Source organism: Aphelocoma coerulescens, chromosome 5 (genome assembly GCF_041296385.1).
Source record: "Aphelocoma coerulescens isolate FSJ_1873_10779 chromosome 5, UR_Acoe_1.0, whole genome shotgun sequence".
NCBI classification, from domain to species: Eukaryota; Metazoa; Chordata; class Aves; order Passeriformes; family Corvidae; genus Aphelocoma; species Aphelocoma coerulescens.
In genome coordinates, this window is record NC_091019.1 from 34046553 (window position 1) to 34071891 (window position 25339).

The 25339-nt window shown below is 43.9% G+C and overlaps 2 protein-coding genes across 12 annotated transcripts in view; both read right to left on the reverse strand.

Annotated features, from left to right (window-relative positions):
* The window catches only part of RAD51B (RAD51 paralog B), a 393397-nt gene extending 391607 nt beyond the window's left edge, over positions 1–1790 (reverse strand). For all 9 annotated transcript variants that reach the window (XR_011151392.1, XM_069017635.1, XM_069017634.1 and 6 more), the window contains exons 1-2: positions 1637–1790; positions 641–734 (exon numbers count right to left, since the gene is read on the reverse strand). Coding sequence is in view for 8 of the 9 variants with exons in the window: in XM_069017635.1 (XP_068873736.1) it covers positions 641–734; positions 1637–1641 (99 nt within the window). In the remaining variant the exon portion in view is untranslated. The remainder of the gene's footprint in view (positions 1–640; positions 735–1636) is intronic.
* Positions 1791–15197: 13407 nt separating this feature from the next.
* The window catches only part of TMEM229B (transmembrane protein 229B), a 37236-nt gene continuing 27094 nt past the window's right edge, over positions 15198–25339 (reverse strand). Inside the window, exons 3-4 of one of the 3 annotated variants that reach the window (XR_011151394.1) lie at positions 20928–21533; positions 15198–16187 (exon numbers count right to left, since the gene is read on the reverse strand). Coding sequence is in view for 1 of the 3 variants with exons in the window: in XM_069017644.1 (XP_068873745.1) it covers positions 21004–21507 (504 nt within the window). In the remaining 2 variants the exon portion in view is untranslated. Of the gene's footprint in view, positions 16188–17435; positions 21534–25339 lie in introns of those variants that run through there. The other 2 variants (XR_011151393.1, XM_069017644.1) reach the window with 2 other exon arrangements.

A 25339-nucleotide genomic window follows, 5' to 3' on the forward strand; every position in this document is an offset into this window, starting at 1 on the left:
TCTCTTCTCCAGGCTGAACAGGCCCAGCTCCCTCAGCCCTTCCTTGTAAGAGAGATGTTCCTGTCCCCTCTTCATCTTCATAGCCCTTCACTCGACCTGCTCCAGAATCTCCCTGTCTCTCTTGTACTGATAAGCCCAGAACTGGACACAGCACTCCAGGTCAGGCCTCACCAGGGCTGAGTAGATGGACAGGATCATCTCCCTTAACCTGCTGGCCATGCCCTTCCTAATGCAGCTCAGGATCCCACTGCCCTTCTTGGCCACAAGGGCACTGCTGGCTCATGGACAGTTTGTTGCCCACCAGCACCCCCAAGTCCTTCTCCACAGAGCTGCTTCTGCAACTTCCCTACCTCCACACAGACAGCAAGTACATAAAAGTTTAAATGTTTTAGTTAGGCGTCTATCATTTTAAAGCTCTATTTTTACAAGCCAGCAGGCCAGATAGAGTCTGAAATGCCCCCTCTACTTTATAGAAAGTAAAGCTCCCTGTTTAATTAAACTACCAAAAAGTGAATTCGGCATGTGTTAAAACAACACAGACACAAAAAAAAAAAAAAAAAAAAAAAAGCCCCACCAAAACCACCAAACCAAATCAAACGACAAAAAACCCACCCCCCACAAAAAAAAATAACCCTTTCACCTGACAGGTAGTGATCTGGTAGCGACTCAGCCTTTCACACATCTCCTGAGACAACTGTGCTCTTCTTAGTTTCTTAGCAGCCATGCTTCCCAATCTACAGGGCAAACAAAAAAATCTTTGAAAGAGGATTTGAATATGACTGTGTGGATGATTCCACTAACTCCTTGCTAAAGAACAGGGAAGTGTGCACATACACATAATGTAATGTGATATAGATTTCCCATGTAAGTCTGTGTCACATTAAATTACATTACCAGTCTGAATGCAGTTTCGTTAAATTACATCTCCTCATATTTGACCATGTATGAGACCATACCAGTAAGAATGGAAATGTCAGCAATGTCTATAGGACAGATGTTTCGGGGACATAAGAGAGCTGGAAATTACACAGTCATGAGCTGAACAAGAACTCCTCAAGCTACACTGCACCAGCAAGAAATAATTATCTTTAGATGCCTGAACGTGAATTGTAGAGCAATCACAGTGAGCATTCAGCCCTAGAACATACACTGCTAGAATACAACACTCGGTTTTGGTGACCCACTGACACTGAGCTCTACTGAACAAAACGCCAAGGGATGCTGTCCAGCCCAGTACAACCCAAAGCGCACGCACACATACGCTTGACCATGTCGCTGTTTCACACATACTATTTAGGCAACATTCCTAGCATTAATTCATACCGACATGTAGGCAAAACAAAGGTTTTAATGATGTCTGAAGTGCAAATATTGCAAACGTTTGCCATAACACAACTGCTACAACTTTGCAGATGCACAGGCCTCCTCTCATCTTCACAAGATGGAAGCTTTATTGCCCCCTCTACAAAATTCTCCTTAAACAGGAAGGAACCCCAAAGTTTCAGGCTCCCTCCGCCGCACCAGGCCGGGTCACAGGGATGCGCCTGCAGCCGGAGACGCAGCCCGGCCCCCTCTCGCCCCGGCAGCGAAAACCGCGGGAACCAGAAAACCCGCTCCCGCCGCAAACCAGCCTCACCCCATGGCTCGGGGGTCTCCCGCGGCAAACCAGCCCCGGCCCCGCGGGTCTCCGGCGAGCCCCAGCCGGGCCGTGCCGGGCCAGCCCCGCCGCGGGAGCGACCCCGCGCACCCGAAAACTTTTCAAAGGTTCCCCGCGGTGGGCGCGGCGGGGCGGGGCCGCCGCGCAAGGCCTGCGCTCGCGATTGGCTGTGCTGCCGCCAATCATCGTGCAGCAGTGACAGCGGCGGTGCGCGGGGCATGCCGGGAGCGGTAGTTCCCGAGAGCGGGCGTGCCTGGTATGGCGGCGGCGTTGCTCTGGGTAGTGTCCGCCTGCACTCGCTCAGTCAGGAGACTGATCTCTTTTGCGGAGACTGAGGGCCCAGTGGGGTGTTCAGTGTTTCTTTCGCCCGTGAACGTGAGCACCTCCGGGGAGGTGGAGCCTTGCACGGGTTCTTGTGCTGTAGTGTAGAAATTCTTTCCGTTCTCTGCACAAAAGCATCTACAAAACCCGAAAGTCCCTAGCATAGAGAGTGCCATGCACGCGGTCAGTTGTTAGTAAAGAATATTGGAATTCTGTGCTTGCCTTCATCTTTAGGGCTCACAGACACCTGGTCTGCTGCCAGCTGTGAGAGAAATGCCCCATCATGTGAATCAAGGAATCAACTAGGTTGGAAAATAGCTCTGGGGTCATCAAGTTCAACCTATAACCGAACGCCACCTTGTCACACCCTGGCACTACGTGCTACATCTACTCTTTCCTTAAACAAGTGCAGGGACAGTGATGCCGCCACCACCTCCCTGGGCAGCTCATTCCAATGCCCAATCACTCTTTCTGTGAAGAAATTCCTCCTAACATCCAACCTAAACCTCCCCTGGTGCAGTTTAAGTCTATGTCCTCTTGTCCTGTTGGTTACCTGGGAGAGGAGGCCACACCCCACCTGGCTACAGCCTCTTTTCAAGTAGTTGTGGAGAATGATAAGGCCCTGACCCTCCTTTTCTCCAGGCTAAACAACCCCAGCTCCCTCAGCTGCTCCTCGCTGAACTAAAGACCCTTCACCACCTCTGTTGCCCTTCTCTGGACATGCTCCAGCACCTTAATGTACTTCCTGAACTCAGGGGTTCAGAACTGGACCCAGTACTCAAGATGTGGTCTCACGAGTGCCAAATGCAGAGGAAGAATAATTTCCCTAGTCCTGCTGGCCACACTATTCCTGATACAGGGAATTTCTGAATGTAACAGGAAGAAGCAGTCATCAAACATGACTGACATGAATGTCTATGGGGTGAGTTTTCCAACTCACTCTAAGTTATAGTAGAAAGTATTGAACTTAATACTGTGTACAAGTTACCTGCATAATCTTTACAGTACTGAAAAATAACCCAACTGAAGAAAAAATGGGCCAAATTATACCTTGGACATCTAACTGAGAAACTGCACATTGGGAACTTCATGTCTGGGCTTTTGTCTATTCTGAAAAGCAAATGCCACAGTGAAGCTGCAAACTACAGAACACTTCAGCCACTCTTCCAAATGAGTGAACAGCAGAAGCAGCAAGAAGCTATCATGAAATGCCCGACAACCGTAGTTTCAAAAAGAATCAGGGAATTAGTGTTTCTGCCATACCCTGAAGGGAACTTACATGCTCAAAGAAGTCAGAGGATTTAAGAAGCTGGCCAGGGAGAAAGCAGCCCATACAAAAGCAACTCAGAGCTGTAGTGAAAAGGTAGCTGAACAGGGAGAGATGGCATGGAGGAAGAGCTCCTCCTAGTGTACTTGGCCTTTAAAAGTTGATTTGAAAAATATGAGGCACAATTGTGAAAAGCTGTCTAAGGAAAGGGAAAAGATGTCTGTTGCTGCAGTTTAGTTTCAGTGTAAAAAGGGACATGACCGTAGTACAACTTGTCATGAACTACTATTTCCTCCCCAGTACAGGGGCAGCAGGAGCCCTACCTTCCCACCAGAGTAAAAGGGAGCATTGCCTTGATGACTTTTCTTTCCTCCCACAAATGCATCAGGGCTTTCCCTTCACCACCAGGCCAACAGGCTTCCTTTCCACTTTCTACATAAAATACCTGTATTAAACCAGAGAACTGTTTTGGGATGTTGAGCAAGGGAAGAAAATCTTACCAGCCAAGTAGTTTAGAAAATTTGTGAGCAAAATCAATACAGCCAGGTGCCTGTCCTGCAGGTTCTTTGAACATCATTTCTCAGAGGTGTCGTGCCTGTTCCACAGTCTGCTTCTCAGATATGCAGATACACCTTTAAACCTACTGCCAAATAATTGTACATCATCTTCTCTGTGTAACTTGAGAGAAAGAACATTCAGAGGATAACCAGAGCTGTGTTCACATATGCTTAGTCACTGCCAACATTCTCAAGCAGCAACACAGCAGGCAGCACCACAGCTTCCATATGTTTGACTAGGACAGCTAGGGAATCAGGGCACTCTGCAAACAGCTCTGCTCTGTGACCTTGGTCAAGCCCCTCCACAACAGGGTGTCTGTTTTCCATCTTGGCTTTGGTTTTATCTATTTAGTCTGCAAAGAGAGTAAGGGGTGCCGGTCCAATAGACTCACGTGTCAGGCATGATACAGCAGAGAACTGCGCCAGGCTAAGCCTTTTGCTCCTTCTGGAACTTATAACAAGAAAGGATTAATAAAGCTAAGAGATGATTACTTTAGAAGAACTGAGTTCCACCACATTAACATAAGAAGGTCATTTAAACTGGCAACACTGGAGGAAGAGTCACAGAAAGGCAGAAGTATAACAGCAACAACAAATGAGGTCTCATAGAATCAAAAGGATCTAAAATCAAGCACACCCATTAAAATAAAAAGGGGAATGGTGATTAGCTTGCTAAGGGGCAAGCAGATAGGGATAGAGTCTAATTTTAAGGACACATGATGAAATACTTATCATTTCTTAACTAAATAAATACTCAGTAGTTAATAATTCTGCAGGTCCCTAGAATTTAAAAGATAATGGTAAAATGTTTCCTTTCTGGAACAGATTCCACAGAAAAGTTTCTTCCTCAAACCCAAGACAGCCTTTTGTGAGCATTTTCAGATAATAGTTTGCATTCTGGAACATTTCAGATGATTCACGTAATTACCAACACAGTGTCAGCTCCCTGATACTGACTACAATCCTCAGGTTTATTACTATTTTCCAACTATCAATTCTTGCCTTAAAATTAGCAGTGTTCCCCTACTCCTGTGAAAATATTTCCCCAAAAGTGTCTACTCCAGGAGAATACAGCAACAATTCTGACTCACAAGGGTAATCCAGATATTCAAAGCAATTCCCCACCTTATGCTTGCTGACTAGTGTCTAATTAGCCTAATATATTCTTATTCCTTGGGGTTATCTACTTGATGCCTACCACATTCTTTAATAGAAATTACCCATGAGCTCTGGAGACTGGAAAACAGTTATAGAACAGCCCATGCTTTCCTGGGATTAAGGTCCCAAGAGGTTGCTCAATAACAGTACACAAAGGAACCTCCAATGAAGTATTCTGTCTGTGTCAGTCTCCCCAGAGGAACTGGAGATTTACTTCCAATCCTTTGAGGTTTCCCCATCTCAAAAAAAGAAATTCAAAAGATCTCACAAGGAGGCCTGCACCCTGGTTAAAAACACTTTATTTTCCATGCCGTCCATACCAGCACAGCTTTAGCAAAGCTACTTCAACTTGAGATTTTGCCAGATGCATCTGCTTCAGGGATGGGGTGGGGGGAAAGGAGACCACCTTTCTGTTGCTTCTAGAAGCTGCTCAGCACTGTTGCCATCGGCTATAATAAACAAATCAAGAACAACAGACCTGTGAAACAGTAACCCATCTTTTCATTTTGACTTATTCTTCCCCCCACACCCCAGTCCTCTGAACCGTCTGTGGACCAGATAAATGCTTCTCCCCAGGCAATTAACCTTTTTCCTCCTGCTCAGGAAGGATTAAACCCAATTTTAATGAATCCTCCTCAGGTGTTAGTGAAGACCTGTCTGACCACATACCTTTACACCCAGGAAAAAGACTTTTTTTTCCTCAGGAAGACAGAAGGCATTACTCTGTTTTCTGCCTCTTCATACATGCTGCTGTGAACCCAGAATTATCCATAACCCCCAAAACTATTTCAGAAATATTCGGCAGCAATATAGAGTTTTTTGAAATGGAGTGTCTGTACCTCCTACCCTTTTTACAAAAAAGCAGACTAGCCACACTCACTGCTATTGCAGGCAGGACAGCCCCACCTGCACATTACAGCTTTGAAAAACTCATCTGCGTTTGCTTTCTACCCAAACTACAACAAACAAATTGAGAGACTTCGGGGATTATTCCACTTTTAGCCTGTACTCATCTAAGAAGATTACCCTCCAAGATCAGTTTCCTACTTCATTTAGCTTTTTCTGGTTAAAGGGACAGGAGGAGTCATTCAAGTCTTTGGACTTTTTATATTTCCCTGTTAAGTTTCTGGTAGATGAGAAGGGCATGAACTGATATAGCAGCAGCATAAGTCTTTGTGAAGTTGTTGTTACCAGAACATATCTTTACCTGTACATGCTAAACCACATTTTCCCCACATAAAACAAACCTGACATGCTCCTGCCTTTAACCTGTGGCTTACCAGATCCACTTTTTTACTGCCTTGTCTTGACCTTCTGTTTACTGAAGTTGCTGTGGTTGTCCCAGTAGTAGTCTGCAATCACCAGACCTTGCCACTCTCAACACAGAATTTCCTCCAGCTTTCCCTGAGATGCTGAGATAGACAAAGAAGTGACAAATATCACGGGAGTGGGCCTTTAGGAGCATTGTGATCCTTCACAGCATCCAGCCTCTATTGAGAAGCTGCAGTTAGACTAGAAAAATCCAAGTACCTCACAGTGACCAGTAGTAAAAGTGCACTATGTATCCCTTGTCATCACACTCAGAGTCAGACACCATGAAATTAGCACTGATGGTGCCTGGTTTTAGCAATTAGGGTAAGACATCTGTTGCTTTCAGCTACAGCCCTCGTTCCATCTGTAGAATTCTTCAGTGGAGAAAAGAGACAACAGGAACCAGTGGACTTGACTGAGAGATGAGCTTTTTTGCTCAGACAACACCAGCAGAGAAGAGTAGATCTCAGACACTCATCCCTGTGCAGTTGCCAGAAATGGGAGAAAAGAGTCTTCACTTTGTGATGATACAGATTGATTGCTCTGATAATCCCGCAGCTGATCTCAGTCCAGTAGCTCTTATTTCAAACAACACACACACCAGAAAGCAAACAAAGCCTGGAACATTTCATTCCTTTAATTGTTTGGTCTGGGGCCTTTGGCTGTCGCATGCATTTCATTCTTCTTATTTTTAAAGCAATGAATGAGATCCCTATGGCTGGAACTACAAAGGAAACTACTCCAGACATCGTCACCATTCTCCTAGAAGATGTTGCTGAAGGGTTTCCAAAGGTGGCCGAGTGGCCTGGAAGACAGAACACTCCACCAAACCTGGGCAGAGAAAGCAGAATGTCTCCACTGCCACAGCATTTGTGCTTTATAGTTTTCTGCTTGCCCGTGAAAGAATGACACATCTTCATGCCCTGCAATTGGATATTACTCATGCTCACACACACCTACAAGGAACTCAGCAGTCTCAAACAAGATCAAAACAGAGGCCCAGTGTCCTGTGTCTTAGCAGTGTTCCTGGAGAACAGATGGAAGAGATCTCTTAGTAGATAATTATAGAAGATTTAACCACAGAGGAAAGAAGAGCTCAGGTTAATTCTGTGGTGACTATTTTTTTACCTTGAAGCATGGTACTTCTTATCCATTTTACTGGGATGAGTAACTCAATTACTATAGAGACTATCCAGGCAAGCATGTTTGTCACTCAGTGTTTGGGCACGATCTATAGCTATGATCACATTATCCTCACCCTATACTGACTACCCATGACAAATTGATTTTACAGAGCCACAGCTATTTTTTAAATAAATCATTACAGCAAATTGCATTAAATTAACTATGCAGCAAATTAGGCCTATACTTAATTGAAGTAAAATAGGACATTTGTACAGCAAGAAGCTGAATGCATGATTAGCTGTTTTGCTGAGCTGGGGTCCTATTAATTGTCTAATAACTGAACTTTTGTTTCAGTGGTCTTTAGGATATAGGCTTATAAATCTGCATGAAGCATCAGAGTCCAATCCAGTTCAGTCACTGAAGGAATATTTTCCCAGACCTCAGTTTTCACAGCAAAGAGGGAAAGGGCATGAAATGAGAACACTCTCAGCCTTGCAAAATAAAGTGCACCATAAGGAATGGTGCCACTGAGCTGACAGAAGATAAGAGACATCCTGCATTCATCAATGACTTTCATCAGCTGTGCTGTCATGGCATCAGCAGGGACAGGTGTATCCTGGGCTCTGTGACTCAACAGCCGTGTGGTACCAAAAGTTTGATTCAACTGGATCTCATTCAGCTTCCACTGGGAGCTGCGTGCTTCCCTGACCTCGCAGTGGGGACTCACCAAGTCACATACAAAGGCCAAATGATTTTTTAAAGCCTCTGATTTGAGCTGGCTTCATTTTAAGGCTTCCAGCTTGAAATACTTTCATCCCCAGGGGTGCACAGCTGACATACTTCTTACTGGAGCCATCTGAAGAGAATCAGGAGAGAGATGTCCCAGACTGATAAAACTTGAGTCACTCTAAATCTACGGTCACTTTTCAAATATCTAGGCTTGAATGTTAAGATTGGGAATATAGACAAGTAATCACAGCTGGGGAAGGGGCAGATGAGCAAGATGACTTGTTTGTCTTAACTCTCAGTGTTATGTTTAAAATATATCAGTATTTAAATATACCACCCAACTTTCTTCTTACATTGGTGAGGATTCAGAATAAGGTCAGTGAAGTGAATAAAGTTACAGTAAATCAGGCTAAGAACAGAAGCAGGGGTTTGGGTATTAAAAACACAGACCATAAACACACAATTTTGATTGTTTCTTTCTTTCTGCCTTTAATCTGACAGGGACAGAAAGAAGCTGGGAGGATGAATGAATGTCAGATGTGAAGAAAATCTTTGAGCTTTCAATTTCTTATCGTAAACCAGGACTAGAATAGTAAAAAGCAGCAGAGGTCAGAAATGAGATACACTGAAAAAAAAGCAGCATTCACCCTCTTATTCCAGGGATAATGGTTTCAATCTGCTGTGTATGAAAAGAGACACTAGGAGAGAAAATCCAGAAAGAGCAGAATGTTTTACAGGGCAAGGGAGGGATACTGTTAATTGTCCTAGACCTATGTAGGGTTCACTCTGAGGTTTCACAGCTGTAATTCTGCCATCCTACACCACAGTGTTTTACCTAAACCACAGAGCGAGTGCCGATGCCCTGCTTTGCTGTCTGGGAAGAGTCAGAAGATGAAGAACAATTCTGAAGCCATCCAGAAGCCAAGACTTCTGTCTCCATCCCAGCATGCCCGAGAAGGGCAGATGTTTGGTTTCTGTTGGATTAAGCTTTTGGCTGGAGATTAAGCTTTGTTCTGGGTTAGCTGCTGATCCTAACTGGATAGCTTGCCTTCCTATCTGCCAAAAATGCCAAGAGTAACACACTGGATCCTTTATGCAATCTGTCAACAATTAAAATCAACACAATATCAAAACTATGTATTTTAAATGAAATGGAAAAAAAAATAGGTTGGTATGGACAGGAATTCTCAGAGTCTTTCCTCCCCGCTGCTAACTTCCTCTGCTTACAAGTGCCTCCATTCCTCCTTCTGCCTGTTCAAAACCTGGAGAAAAAAGGAAATCACTGACACCACTTCAGCCACAGAAGTGTGGATATTGAAGGAATCCAAGAAGAGCAAGACCTTCTTCTTATACACCAGATGGGAAGACTGATGACTTAGTAAAATGAAATTTATTATCTACATTCCACCTTGGGAACACTTCCTGACATTTACCGTTTCTGACACCATTAACCTCTGTGCATGAGGGTGGGGGGAACATAGTGGGGCAGTTCATGTTTTTAAGCCAGCAGCACTACAAAGCCACACTGATACCCCATATGGCTCTGCAGGTTTTGGAGGGCACTTGTTAAAACCAGCTTCCTTCTCCTGTGCAGATTTCAGCACTTGAGGTAAATCCTGGCTTCCTTGGTTCTAAGGAAAGAAAGGTGTTCTTTCCTTACCAAAACATGGAAATTTGAAGCAGCTTTGTCTGAGGCAGTAATAAGTGAGGTCCATGTTCCCTTTGGTTCTCATCCAGTGTTAACTGATTTCACCATTCAGTGAGCATAAAACATTCCCTTTATGATTTAGTAGCATTTTACACAGAGCCTGCAAGCTATGAGCGAGAGCCTGCAAGCGTGAGACACAGAATAACAAATTATTCCAGACTAAGACCACTACCTTCTCCTTCTTTTCAGGAACCAGTTGTAGGAAGGTCCATGTCTGTGCTGGTGCATGCTTTTGTCTTGCAAGCGACTGGGCTGCACAGGCACTCCTTGTTGGAATAGTCTGGCTTCAGCACCTGCCAGAACCTGGGTGAGTACCACCTGCCTGTGCTGGGCCAGGCTAGTCCCAGAGGCCACTGAGTACCCTGGCTGTGAGCTGGCACCCTGGAGTGCCTGTATCTGCATTTGAGTTATACTGATACTTACAGATATTTCAGGGCTGGATTTTAGAGGGGCTGATGTCAAGGTCTGGATTGCTAAATCTCATGGCAATTCCTATTCCAGCAGGGCTTGCTCAGTCTTAATCCTTCAATATACAAAGAAAATAACAGTCACGCAGGATTGAGAGTAGGAGGAGGGAGCTTCTTTGTAAAACCTCATTAAAACATCTCTGTCTTGTCAGTGTGTACAGTGAGAACCCCAAGAGAGCTTTCATTGCATCTTTGGACACAATTGTCTCCCTTGCATGGTCTTATGAGCTGGCCAGCTAATGATTTTCTTGGCCAAGATATCTGCATTTCAAAAACACCATACAGTGACAAAGTGCCCATTTCTGCCTGCCTTTACAAAAGCAGACAGTTTTCCCACACACAAATAGCCTTTTAACAGTTCAATGAGTAACCGCTGCTCCTCTGTTCAGGCTCAGCCCCAATACTTGGGCTGCAAGGTGATGCAGCAATGGGGATATTTGATCAATGCTATTGTTATAATAAAAGCTATCCCTGACAGAGCTGTAGGTAAAATCTCTTGGGAGCAGCATTTCCGGCTGACTCCATATAGAGGGCTTGGCAGAATGCCCTGTGCTTTACAGGTATTTTTTGCTGGTAACAGAAAAATCCTCCTGCAGGGCTGTAGAGCCGGCCCTCTAAAGCCCTTGACCCTGAATGTGTAATCTCCCTGGAGACCCAATGCACATGAAGAAATATAATCTTCTTGAAGCATCTGCTGTCTGTGTTGTGTTAAAATATGACTGGGATGCAACTGTCAAATCTCCAGTTCACTCATTGCAGAATCCTTTACAGGGCAATAAAAAACCCAATCTCTCTCTATTGCTTTAAGGAGGGTTGTTTTATCGTGGCTGCAGCCTGAGAGGTATCTGTATCCAACAGACATTTCACATGCTTTTGTGTCCTTGGAAGGCAACAGCACACAACAGATGGGAAACGGAGCCATTTTGCGAGGTCGTGGTCATGGCATCACATGCAAATCCTTTGCCCACCGGGACTTCATGGAGCATGAGCTGTGCTGGGGAAGCCAGGAGGAGCTTTCCTGCTTGCACAGTGACAATTGGCAAGGAGGCCTGGGAGGACAGCCTTGGCAAATGGATCAGTCTGACAGATCAGCGTTCCCACTGGGAGTGAAAGGGGAGACATTTATTTTCATAGAAGACACAGAGAAAAGGGGCACCTCCTGTTTTTTAAATTTCTTTATATATTTTTCTGAGCCAGTTGAGGACTTGGTCTCTGCTCTGAATACATAGGTGTAGGGAGTAGAAAAGAGTGCTTTAAATGCAGAACTAGCAAGGAAAAAACAATCAAGGTGGCTTGCCAATGATACTCAGATCTGCTCTTGTTTCAGTTTTCTGTGGTTTTTTTCAACACTGTAAACTCATCTCCTTGACGTCTGCCCTGCCCTTGTTCTCGGACTCAGTCTTCCCTTCCCCCACTTCTCCCTTTAATGCTGATGTCCTCATTTCCCCTTTTGTACATCTGACCCTTTCACTATGCAGGGATTAGTATCTCACTCATAAATATGTGAAATAGATACGCAGATGATTTAATTTGCTGAGTTTTGTAGGGCTAGTGAGACAGACTGGCATGGGGAGAAGGGTATGTTCTAGCAGGTCAGCTGGGTACAGGATGAGTAATGTGAAACACCAGCACCAGTCCAGGAGGGAGACCTCAGGGGGCAGGGACAAGGTAGTAAAACATAAAGGCCAGGCAAATATGGAAGAGCAGAAGACAAGGTCAAAGATGTCTCTGCCTTTCCCATTTTTTATGATAATATCTCCCATTATTTATCGTCCAAGGAGAAAGGACAAAAGTGGGGTACATGCGAAGGGGACCAGAAATCCACCCTGGCTGCTGGTGGTTCAAGTTGCTGGTAGCTCATTCAGGAAGAGATGCCAAAGGAGCCAAGAAAAATGCTGATCTAGTGAGATGGTGGCAAGCTAGGAGGGAGGCAGAGGTCTGGAACATGGGAAGATGGCAGTAAAAGCTGCATAACTGGGTGGGGGTGCTGGGAACTGGGGACACAGCTGATCTGAATAGGGATTCCTGAGGAAGGAGAGACAACAGAGTGGCCATAAGGAGGTGACAACAAAGAGCTGGAGGTAACAATGCTGTGAAGCCCCAGCCAAGAAAAAATTGTCAGGTGGCAAGGATTAAGTCCCCAGATCCAAAACAGGAAATAGAGATGAACACTAAAGCCCTAACAGGCAATAAAACCTTGCCAGGAGGCAGCTAGCGAAGCAGAGAGGAAGGACAGGATGGGCAATGGAAGATAAAGCAGAGAAATATGGTTTAATGAACCATACATGACAGCAGTCAAGGCCAGGTTTACTGCTGGCTTTGCTGGCAGCCATAAGGTTACAGGTAGCCTTGCTGGGATGGTGTAACACCCCAAGTTACATGCTGGGTGCATGCTCAGAGGTCAGTGGCCAGGACAACTGCAGCCTATGCTGTTGTTTGGAGATGGTTGTGCTACTTTCAGCAGTCATGCAGCACAAAGCCCCACTATAAGCACACTGCTGGGGGCCATGCTGCCCTTACTGCGAGATCAAAGGACAGCTGTGTGTTGTCATCACACTTATCAACTGAAGTAGCATTATCATTACCATGCTAACTCAAATCAGCCTCTGCTGAAGAGCCGGTTCGCCATCCAGTGACATTAATAATCTGTTTTGCTAGAAAATGCCAGCATCTGGCTAAGGTGGACACCTGTGTGTCACCTGAAAAGGAGTCACATGGAGCAGGCTCCTAGTGTGCCACAAGCCATGCTCCACTCTGGTGTTGCTGGCATGCTCAAATCATTATCAGGGATTTGCCTTCCTGTGTGGCAGACAAGGCTGGATGGAAAGGGTCAAAAGAGGTACCTCCTGGACGTTTTGGTCAAGCTCTTTTATTTGTGGAACAGAGCTGGGATGTTTACTCTTATCCTTGAAAAATTCAAGAAACTTTTTTTAATGCTTACTGTCTCTAATAACATAGCACTTACAGATCCAATTAGGGACATGCTCACATCAGTGTGACGACAAAAACATGAGGCCTGGCCTGGAGAATTTGCAATGTGACTGAGATTGGAGACAGCAGACAGATCAGTGGCCAAAAGATGGAGCAGCAGCAGAACAGGACAACTAGGATCAACATTACAGCCTGGGTGGGAGTACTTTTGGTTGATGCCTTAGCTGAGGAAAAGGAGTGGATGGGATGGGTTTGACTCAGCAGAGTACACACTGCTCTCCTTAGCAATAATAGAGTGCATACAGGCTGGAAGCCAAACCTGATCAAAGGAACCAGAATGTCCCCAAGTGATAACTCCCCTTTTTTTAAAGATGAAGCAGGATAGTATGGTATGTTTGCCTTGGACTTAATCTGATTTAAACACCATATGTAAAACATATTTTAAAAACCTAGGCCTAGCTTCCTTCTCTGGGCTGACTGATTGACAATTAGGGGCTTTAATACCCTGACACATCTCACTGAGGCCATACCAAAGCACACAGACATGCAGCTTGCAAGGTCAAGAACATTCAACTTAGATCTTAACCTTTCTCATATGTATGTGGACTTTATTTTAGATATTCTCTGGATCTCATCTACTCAAGAAAGTGGCAGTGAGTGGGCAGCTAAACAGGGGATAGCACTTCTTTGCTGGTAGGAATTACAGTGCAGCATGTATGCCACCAGCTATGTTTGTGCATCTAAACATACTCACTATGTGTATACACATTTATGTGAAGGATGAGGTGAAATTATGTACTATTCTACATTCATTGAAACTCAAAGAGGTTGACCAGAGAAGCTTTTTGCTGAATTTAGCCTTGAAAATCTATTGTGTTCCACCATTATGTGGAAGGTAGAGCAAATGCACTGAACAATAATTGCATACTTGCTGCTATACTTCTACCTGAAGGCAAGTGTGTAAAATGTTCTCTGCTTTTCAAAGCACTGACAACTGCAGCTGTTGTAGGCTTCAGCGGAAGGTACACTCATCAGCAATCATTTAACACAGCCTTTTGGTTCAATTGTCAAAGGAGGGGTTCAGACTAGGGTAGGGGGGCTTGGTTACTTGTCACTGCAGCAATGGGCTTGGAAGCATGGAAAAGGACAGGATACCCTGAAGGAGCTGCTGGAGAAAGAGGAGCAGTAGGAAGAGCTGTGGCATCAGATGAGTGGTCTGACAACAGAAACAGCATCACAGATAAGCTCTGCAATAACAGCAACACGAGCTGATAGAGCAGATGGTCACCTCAGTTTAGCCTTTAACATAGCTTGTTGCCCCTAGCAATATTTACCCAAAAGTATTCTACTGATGGAGATGGGATTATGTAGCAGACAGAGGGAATCAGTCCTATTTTATACAAGATACTGGGCTATCGGCTCTGACAGTCCCTTCATGTGCTGGCTTTGACTTGGGCAGACAGAGCAACGTGATGATATGCATAATAACCATTTCTGGGACAGCTTCATATGGTGGAAACCAGGTAGCACTTTCCCAGTTTCCCAACTTTGCTGGAATGTTATTAACTCACTCCACAAATATGGAAACTTGGTTAAGAGGTGAAGTGTTAAACTCCCTTTTCTCTTTCTGAAATGACCTTTAGGGAACTGTCAGGACATCTTCATTAGCTCCTGATAAGTGCTATTTGGAGTTAATTCTGACCCACTTCAGTAATTCTTCAGAAGGAAGAATTATTTCATTAGTTTGTGAAAAGCACTTAAAAAATCCTTCAGTGAAAAGTGAAAATACTGTTATTCTCATTCCCAAAATACTACATAAAGAACCACACTGAAATAGCAATATAGAAACATTGCAAAGGTGATTAACTATGATGGAAAGCAAATTCTGCACTGGAAAGTGTCCCATATTTGAAAGGCCAGACATCTATAAGCATATGCACATCTCAGCTATTTAATAAATGTTGTCTCAATTGCATGTTTATGTATTTTTATTAAAGAGCAAATTACTTGTATTTCCTTCTCTTTCTTCTGCATTATAGCATTAAAGCAGGACAGCATGCCAAACAACAGTATAAACAAACAGCATCACCAGATACTTAAGGGTCTTTAGCTCCTAAATTGACTAAAGCATAAATACAAACTGACATCAAACATTTGGGATTACGATTTAAAAACTGCTATTTTCTGAGACACTAATGAAGGCCATTCATAGCAGAAAATCCAGTGCCTACAATAGGAGGAGTGAGCTGCCCAGACTCCAGAGTGAAGAGTCAAGGAAATGATCTGCATCTCTTAGAATAAAAAGCCTGCCAATTTGCTTTAGACCTGTGAGAAGTGCCAGATACAGAGAATATGAAGACCTTCTTTCAACCTGTCTAGGTCTTGAAGATTTGGGTAAGTCACGACCAGTCCTTACTCTGCCACCATGATCAGCAGTGCTTTTATCACCCCCTCTACTCATCACAGTCCTTGTACGGTGGAAGCCCATCCTGGCTGTGCACTGGAGATGCACAGCACAGCCCATGCAATGCAGAGTGCAGTTGTGTGATACTACTGACCTGCTCCACAGCTGTAAGAAGTCACCTTCCACATTTGGTCTTCATGGTCTCAATTAAGCAGCTGAAATTTTAAGCAAGTAAGATCTCAAGTAAGATCAGAAGCAGTGATGAAGCTTATTTGGATCTCTGTCTTTCTTCCTCTTAAGCATGGAATTAAGAGTACATTTTATAAGGCAAAATGCATTCCTGAGCAGGCATTTGTACTAATTCAGGTCCTGAAGTGGTATAGCCAAACGGCAGCACAGTCTGAAGTGTTTCTATTCTGCTTCTCAGCATGATTAACTCAGCAGGATGGAGCACAGCGCTGCATGGCTTTTAGTACCTATGCTGGCTTAATGAGCAGTTGCTTTCATATCCCAAGGTGATGTATTTTTCCAAAATTGTAAGCTGGGAATCACCTGGAGAGAAAGAGGATTGGACATTTTAAACGCTCCTTAGAGTTCAGAGTAAGTTCAAGCAATCATACACTTTGGGGCAAGCAAACATTTGCATTTCCACCAGTAGTGAAGATTTCAGTGGGAAAGCACAACTTTGTGTTTGAAGATGCGGTGCCTTTGGACAAACTAACGGGGGCACCCCCAGCCCCTGCCCAGGACTTCTGTCAAAACAGCACCTTTTCCTTTGGCATCTGTGCTAGCTGCCCAGGGGCCAAAAGCAGAGCACATACTGGGGGCACCACCTGCTTCTGTAAATTTCCTCTTGTTCACGAAGCAGGAAACCCAGTGGTCAAACCCTTGATGGAGCAAACCCTTTCTATCCTAGAAGACATAAGCTACTCCACATGCTACAAAATCACTCTGAGGTCTGTGGAAGCCTTGCTTGTGATGAACCTGAAGTCCAGAGCCTTACAGCCCTTAAAATCAAAGTTCCCCTGCCCAAGTGGAGACAGACCTGTGTTAGCATAAAAACTTGAGTGGTGCCAACACCCCTGAGCAGCTGCAGAGCTTGCTCCATTCTCTGGGACAGAAGGCGGAAGGAAGGGAACATCCCTTCCCCAGCAGTTGGCTCAGGGCACTTCAGGAGGAGTAAGGGAAGACAGGTTCAAAGGGAGGCCATTTGCCAAACAAGGACAATGCTCATCTGTTCTCACCAGCTCTGTGATGCAAAGTGGTCATTAGGTGCCAAAGCAGCTGGGTGAGGTGACACACATTACTAACAGCTTCTGGTTTGCTAAGGGACCATATAAGAAGAAAAATTTCTTTCTACAACGGGGGATGGACCACAGAGGGATTTGGTAGCTGCTACTGTGCAGGAAGGAAGGGGAAGAGAGTATTCTCCGCCTCAGATGGTTCAGCTGCAACTTGCAGGCAGAAGTGGAGGAAAAGAGCTCAGGTCTGCAAGCCTCCCCCCTGAATACTGGGCATATTTGCATGTATTCAGGGCCTAGGATAAACTAAAATAGAAAAACATTTGGTTTCAGTTCACATCTTGGTTGTGGCTCACGTTTTATTTACAGAAAGGGCAGAAGTTTCCATGAGTGAAGAAATCCCCTTTCTTTCTCTGCAGGTTTAAAAAAAACAGTCAGCAGCAGAGCAGTGCTACTGAACTCAGGACTTCAGTCACCTGCTTCCTAATTCTCAAAGCAGCTAAAGCCCTGCAGTCTTTTTTTTTACCTTTTATAGTCACAGGACTAGTCAAGCAAAATCTTGATTGGATTATTCTGCTTTAATTACAAAATGCACTCAGACCAAAGGCACAAAAGTACCTGGTACATATGTACACATTTCTCTCAATTATAACACCAAAGACCAAAATGCCATCTGGTCCTGCTGTAGATCAAACATTCCCTTCTGGCAAGATCTTTGGATTATGAACAGATACCACAGTAATGCTTGAACTGCCTCTTCTGTGAAGGAGACCAGACTCTGTATTTATTTATCACGTACTTTGAGATCCTTTAGGGTGGACTATACATGAGATAAGCGAGAGAACAGATGCAAAACTGGAACCTTGGGAAGTCCATATCCCACCACCCCCTGGAAAAGAAAGGCAGAGATCAGGGTCACTCTATCTTTGCTGCAGTTAGGACAAGGTAGATAAATCACAAGGTTTTTTTTATTGCTGGTGAACTCAAAACAGGCAACTTTAATCTACTGAGGAAGATACACATACAAACAAATGTTAGGCCTTGTGCGTTTTTTTTCTTCTTAATGTAAATGTCTCTTCAACTTCAGTCCAGCTCCCGAGCTCTCACTGAGCTGCCACTGAGATCCTGGTAACATGCTCTGGGCAGTTCTACAAGATGTTGTAAGAAGCATCACATGTATTAAAAAGGGAGATTTTGCAGAAAAGACAAAGCTCTGACAGCAGCCATGTTGCTCAGAAAGGAGAAGTCTGGCTAATCCTGCTGCATTAGGTATGTGGTATTATACATAATTAAATGATTTAAGAATTTGCCAGGTCCTTTTCTGTTTCTGGTGTGCAAGCTGCAAGTAAAGTGCACTTCTTGGTATAATTTACCACTCTATGAAGATGCAAGAGCTGGGTGGTACACATCAGACACCAGTGGAAAGCAGACTACAACAGCTGTTTCAATGACACAGGCAATAAGGATAATGCCCTAGGATACAAGACGCTGCTGGGAAACCCTTCCATAGTTTAGCAGTTAAATATTACATAACTCAGCAAAACACAAATAAAGTGTCATTTATATGGGACCTTCTAAAGTACAGGCAATAACAGACACGACTGCTATTGCACACCAGGTCAGCTCTGTGGACAGCCAGTCCTCCACACCACATTGCTAACTCCTTTCAACCTTTCCAAAGAGCTTTGTAATAGCTAAGGAGGAAGCAGGGATCCTAAGGATCTTTCTGTAAAGCTGAGGGCTTTACATGATGTGGGGGTGGTGTAGGAGACAGCACAACACCACATTTAAGCTATGCTGTGAGAGGACAACCCAGCTTTAGACACTGCATTTGATGATCTTGACATAACCAGGGCCAAAATGGTGGGATCCCAACTCTCATTTGCACCTTGCAATTCTTGTTCTGGTTCAGTAGAGCTCATCTACATTATCCCACACACAAAGCTTTTTTTCCTCCAGGTACAGTTTCAGGTGACTGTTTTGCCTGGGTCTATACTCCTGAGACCAACAAGGCTGATAAACTACATACTGTTCCTCTGATTTCATAACACTGGCATCACAGCATCAAACGAACTATCTGTTCCGTGTTTGTTCTCTTTTAATTAAATGAACTATAAAAAGGGAACTCTAAACACCCACCTAAGTATTCTCAGTGATTCGGGATACATTGCATACCCAGGGCAGATTTGATTAACTCCTTGCCACCATTGTTTTCATGTGTCCATTGCCAGCAATGGATGCCATGTGAAAAGGGGAAGGGAAGGAATAAAATAATTGCTCTCTGTGTGATACAAAAAGGGATTAACACTGCCTTGTAAGAGCAGAACCAAGAAACAATTCTACTCACAGGGCCAGCAGTGCTTTTCCTCTCAGGAATGGCTGTGCCAGGGCAAGGAGCAGATTCACAGCTGAGCACCCCCTACCAGAGACAAGGGACCTACACAGAAATGGCCCAACTATTTCCAAAATAAGAGTGGAATCCTACAACAGATTTGCATTTCAAGCCAAATTATCCCTGGTACAGCTCTGCTGGCTCTCGTGGAAGAACAAGAAAAATTAATCTGGCCCTACAGGACAACTATGGCAAACCTTCCCCATAAATCAGTTCAGGAGTGAGACATCTGACACCTGGAAGCTCCATGTTTCTTCCTAACTTCAAGGGCCAAGACTTGACGGAGTGAATTACAAACTTGTGGCTGCCCCTATCAGACACCTTCCCTGCACCATATCTGTCGTTGTACTCCATAAGTGTTCCCAATAGGTTAAATTTCAAACTGTCCCTGGTGCAGGTAGGTCTACAGTGAAGCCGCAGCAGTCCCTCCTGCTCCACCTCTCTATAATTGCTCTCACACCCTAACTCATTCAGGCAGAGTATGATGAAGGGCGTGCTTTTCAGATGGGTGTTTTGCTTTATATTTTTTTTAATAAATGTATCAGGCAGCATGTTATATCTCTTGCTGCCTCCAATTACTGTCATGACAATATGGTTGTGGTTATTTAAAGCAGAATTTGAGAAGAAAAAGCAAATCCACTTGATACACTGAGCAGAACACTAGGTAGACCTGAACCAAGGCCTGCCAGTGCTGAAGGAACATGAGAGTCAGTGCCAGAGGACCAAATCGTGGATACCATGCTAGCCACATGAAGGTTTTGACCTTCAAATACAATGGGCTGCAGGCAAAGTCATCGACATCACCAGAAACAGAGGAATCCCTGGAAAGGAAGGCAGAAAACTCTTGTGGGCTGTATAGTCTCTACAAGGTTTGCACGGCTGAGATGGGAGCTGGAATGTGCAGCAGACCCCCAGGCAAGATCTGCTTTGGAGGGACAGAGGAGATGGGAAGACTTGCACTACTTCTTGCGCCTTTTGCCAAGATTCAGATAGCACAGATCATGGTAAAATTCACTTGGCAAAAAAGGCCTTTATTAGAAAAACAAAAAAGAGAAGAAAAAAAAGGAAAAAATTTCTAGTGAGTATCAGGACTGAGATTTCAAAAAGTACAAGATCTGTATAAATTCAGCAAGATGTCCAGCACCAGATTATTTCATGGTGCAACATAGAACCTGGGGAGAGGCCAATGGGACCTGGCGAGGGGAACACCATCTACCTCCCCAGCAGACTGCCAGTCTTAGGTACTTCTCAACAGCAGATGGATTTTCCTTTTTCCTGCAGCATCTCAGGTCCCACGGGAGGTATTGGTTGCAAGCAAGCACCTGAATATTGCCTAATGGAGTAAGCCAATCACTAACTCAGCTGGCGTGTCCATGCCCATCCACTGATTAGGTGGGGTTTTTCTGGATGCGTTTCTGACGTAGCATTTCTTTTTTCTTCTTTCTCCACTTTAAAGTGTAAGCAAAAGGACTGCTTTCATCAGTAATAAGTTAAAATCAGAAACAACCTAACTAACAAGTAACTGATATTGGTCCTTGGAGCCCAAAGAGTAAAATCCATAGAAAATCTATTGGTTCCATTTTTTTCTGGTATATCCCATGCACACCCCCATTAGAAAAATGGGGTTTATGAATCTTATCATACAGCAAGGAGCAGTACCTCAGAGCCAGAGCTGTCAGTCTGTGGTAGAGGTCTAGGCTCTCTCAGATTGCTAAGTATGGTTCTAAGTCACTGCTCAATCCGTCTTCACGTGGCCATTGGCCAAGGCAACAGGGGCGGTGGGGGCCCCCGGCTCAGCAGTCTCATCAAATCGTAAGCGCAGGGTGTTTCTGATCACCAGCTGCTCCATGATGAAAGAAGCACAAAACCATGGGATGGCATACTCCAGGGTGATCAGGCCCATGAAGTCAAAATCAAACTGGGAATAGTCCCATGGACAGGCATTGAACTGGCGTAGGATGAGGCCAGTAGTAAACTCCCAGAGGTATGTCCACAGTGTGTAAATGAAGCAGCGCACTAAAATGTTACACTTGTCTTTGAGATACAGATACATCTTCTCCACAATGAGGATGGAGGTGCCATAGATGAAGAGTGCCCACACACTGGTAACACCTGGGAACTTCCAGTTGAAGTTGACCACAAACTCCCAGGCAGCTGTGAACATCACCTCACAGAAATAGCCATGGATGGCGTAGAGGTACCATCGTGAGAAAGCGGTCAGGGGTTCTGCCGCAGCCATTCTTCTGCACTCACCCCAGCAGCACTCTGAAAGGAAGAGGGAGAGAGAGGGACAGAGGAGTCAGTGAGGATGCCACAAGTCCTTGTCCCCTAGATGGCAACACACAAACTTGTAACAAAGGATAAATCTGAGAAAGAAGTGACTGTCATTTTTACCACAGCACATTTTAAGTCCTGGGGAAAGGTGGCAGCTTACAGGGCTCCATGACTCAGGATGGGCCTGAACAACATATACTGCTCTGCCTGAAAAATGTGATGCTGCTGGTATTATATTGGTGATAAGGAGGGAGTTGATAAGTACAAAAGCTTTGCCAGGGGCAAGGTTGCCAAAGAATTTATTGGTTGCAAGTCAGTAGAAAAATATAGTCACTCCACAAGGAGCACACATCACATGTTTGCTCTTTTCAAGAAACAGCACTGTACCTTACCTTTCTGATTCTACTATGGAATAGATTAGATGAACACAGCATTGTAAAACTGGGTCTTTCCAGCTGTTGCCTACAGTCTCTATACCCAAAATGTTTACTGTAGTGTAAAACTGAGCTTTGATGGGAGCTGCAGCAAGAGAACTGCAGGAGAAAATTCAGAGATTTTACACTTACAGACACCATAACTTGCACTCATTATTCAGCTGAACTTTTATTTTGCCTGTTGAAGAACTCATCCATTGTATGGCTAGAATTTGTAAATTAATTTCCTTATGGTGTCAGACTTCCTGATACCAAGTCAAAAAGCACAAGAGAGCCACTGAAATCCATTCAGATTTGGCTTCAGCACAGCAAAGCACAAAGGAGGAAAATAAAAAAGAACAGCTGAGCCTAGAGAGGGGTAGTTAGTCATGATAAATAGGACATGAGAACCAATTCTGTCTATACAGGAAGAAATTGGTGAAGAGGTTTTGAAAAGGCACAATTTGCTTATCACTGAACTGTTTCAGCACAACTAGCTTTTACACTTTCTGTAGAGATTCACAAGTCTGCCATGCTACAGTCAATGACACAAGGTGATTATAAGCATAATTTTACTGAAACCTTGCAGATTTACACCACAGGATGAATTTGACCTCTTTCATTCTTTAGAAACTTACTCTTTCAAGTTGAAGTTCTCAAGACTCCTTACCAAGCCCTATTTAACCTGCTCTGCACTTGTCAGTTCTGTGGTGCAATGTGCTAGGAAAGGACCCCACTAACCTTATGTACAGTCATTCCATGCCATCTGGAAAGAGACTGTTCCTGCCCTACCCTGTAAACACAGTGCCTCTCTGAACAAAGTATTAACATGCAGTATAACTGACATTCTGATAGGAGATAAGAGAAACTTCTGTAAGGAAAAATGGAACTATAATAATAAACATGAAGAAGATATGCACAGAGGAGTATTGAAAGTGAAAAGAACAGAGCTGTATCCATGATCTGTTCACACCTCTCTTAATGAGACACACAACCAACCAAAGCCTTGACAGTTCATATGATTTGGGTACTTGAACAAAGACCCATTTTCTAATGGCAGAATCCATTTCACACAGGACACTGAGCCATCAATACATGCTACAGAGAAAGGTCAGCAGCATATAGTGAGGTTGTAGGTGAAGGATTAAAGAATCACTAGAGATTGCCTCATGTCTCCTAACAATTCAGTCCCAAGAAACCCTGCAAGACAGCAGAGGAGGTGGTACATGAGAAATATGCAGGAGGTGTATATCCACACAGTCCATAAGAAGCTGATGCGTAAGGGCACTGCAAAACAAGGACAGTTTGTCAACGTAATGTTACTTGGTTATTTTGCCTACACAGTTGATAAGCTTAGGACTCTGAATCCTCATATCATTACTCCATTCTGACATAATTTCAAGAACAAATCAAAAATCAGAGGTACAGTAGTAAGAGAAAGCAGTAAGAAAGCGTCATGGTTTAAACCCAGCTAGCAACTAAGTGCCAGACAGCCACTTGCTCACTGCTCTCCAGTGGGATGGGAAGGGGAATCAGGGGGGAAAAAAAAAGTAAAACTCATGGGTTAAGATAAGAAGAATTTAATAATTGAAACAAAGCAAAATGTAATAATAATGTAATTAGCTCAGTTGGTTAGAGCATGATACTAATAATGCCAAGGTTGTGGGTTTGATCCCTGTATGGGCCATTCACTTAAGTGTTGGACTTGATGATCCTTGTGGGTCCCTTCCAGCTCAGAATATTCTGTGATGTTTCTGTAATATATAACATCATTATCCAGAGAAAAAAATTATTGTAAAGATTTTACTAAGTTGCCAAGGGATTGTATGGCTTTCCTCTCTTTTCTGTAAGCATTTCTAACTTTTTCACTTGTGATCCTTAGTCCTTGCACTTCTCTCTACAGCTTTTACATTGAATGTATTTGAACTGTTAGCTGGGAGCACCCTTGTAATGCTGAAAGTCTATTGACAAAGTTGGATCAAATGCACAGAGGCTCCTTCCCTCTCCCCCTCCATTTTTATTCCAAGGTTGCCCTCACCAATTATTTCCGTTGCCTTATACCTCCCTATAAAAGCCAAAGACTCACAGAAACGTCCAACAAGCCATGTCCTGTTCTACTTCCCACTATTTCCTCTGTGCAATGAAGATTCCTCTTTCCTGGTTCTATACCACATGCTTAATAGAACTCTATTTATTTTCTGTTTCTTTTTTACTGTTTGCCAAATATTTAGTCACTACACTAGAAGTCTGATAATTGAATAAATCTAGATCAAGTCTGGGACATCTACAACACAAGTTAACCCAATGCAAAGACCACCGTTGAGTTCTTTTGAATCCAATGGCTTTCACCACAACTGCAGAGACAAACATCGATGCACTGGCGCTGTCTGAATATTTGCCTTCTCTACTGTCTTGTGCCCAGTTGGCCCAACCTCAATGGAAACTTCTTCTTACAATATGCTTGAAAGAGTCCTCACAGACTTCCTGCTGATTAGGAGCATCCCAAGACAGGGCAGATGCCAATCTGTGCTAGCCCAAACATAACTGGTTCCACTGTCCTAGGCACTAAGCAAATCCACAGATCACAGCTCCTCCTGCAAAATATTTCATCCAAAATAAAACAAAAAGTACACAGTAAGACATAAAGGGAATGGAGGATACATTTAGGGGGGCTATCACAAGCCACAGCACATCACTGCACAAGCTGAGGACTGTACAACTTAATGGTTACAAGTCACTTGAGCATTTACAAAACAATTAAAACTGCAGCTTTTCCCAAGCATCTTATTTCCCAGCCCCACCAAATTATTTGGTGTCTGGCAAGCAATACTGCACAAAAAGGTCTCAAGAGGGACATAAAGCAGAAAACTGTTGTTTTATTGGGCAGCAATTCATGATAAAAGAATCAAGCTGAAAAGTAGTTGTGTGACATTAGCAGGAGAAGCATCCAAACAGAAGGCCAAGACTGGATTCAGTTAAGAAATACTGATTTGTGAAAAGCCTCAAGTAGATAATTGAACTTGGTGATGCAAAACTTTTAACGGAGTGACAGTAATACTGACCAAAAGGCTCTGAATGTATGAGAGCTATTCAGTCTCCTGAGGAAAACAAATGACATTCATTACTGAGGTACTTACAGTGGGATGGGCAGCAGCTTCCTGAAAATCAGAAACACAGCTGCCAGCTATGCAATTGTCTCAGCAGAGAGCAAACAATGCATGGAGACTGCGCATGGATGACCATGCTTGCACCGAGGCTGCTCGAACTATGCTGTTTTGGGGAAAATAAGGCGCTTCTAAATTCGAAGTTTTGAAAATGCTTTCCATCATCAGCAAATTATATTTCCAATAGTTAAATAGAAATAGTTCCTCTAATACAAAGTTA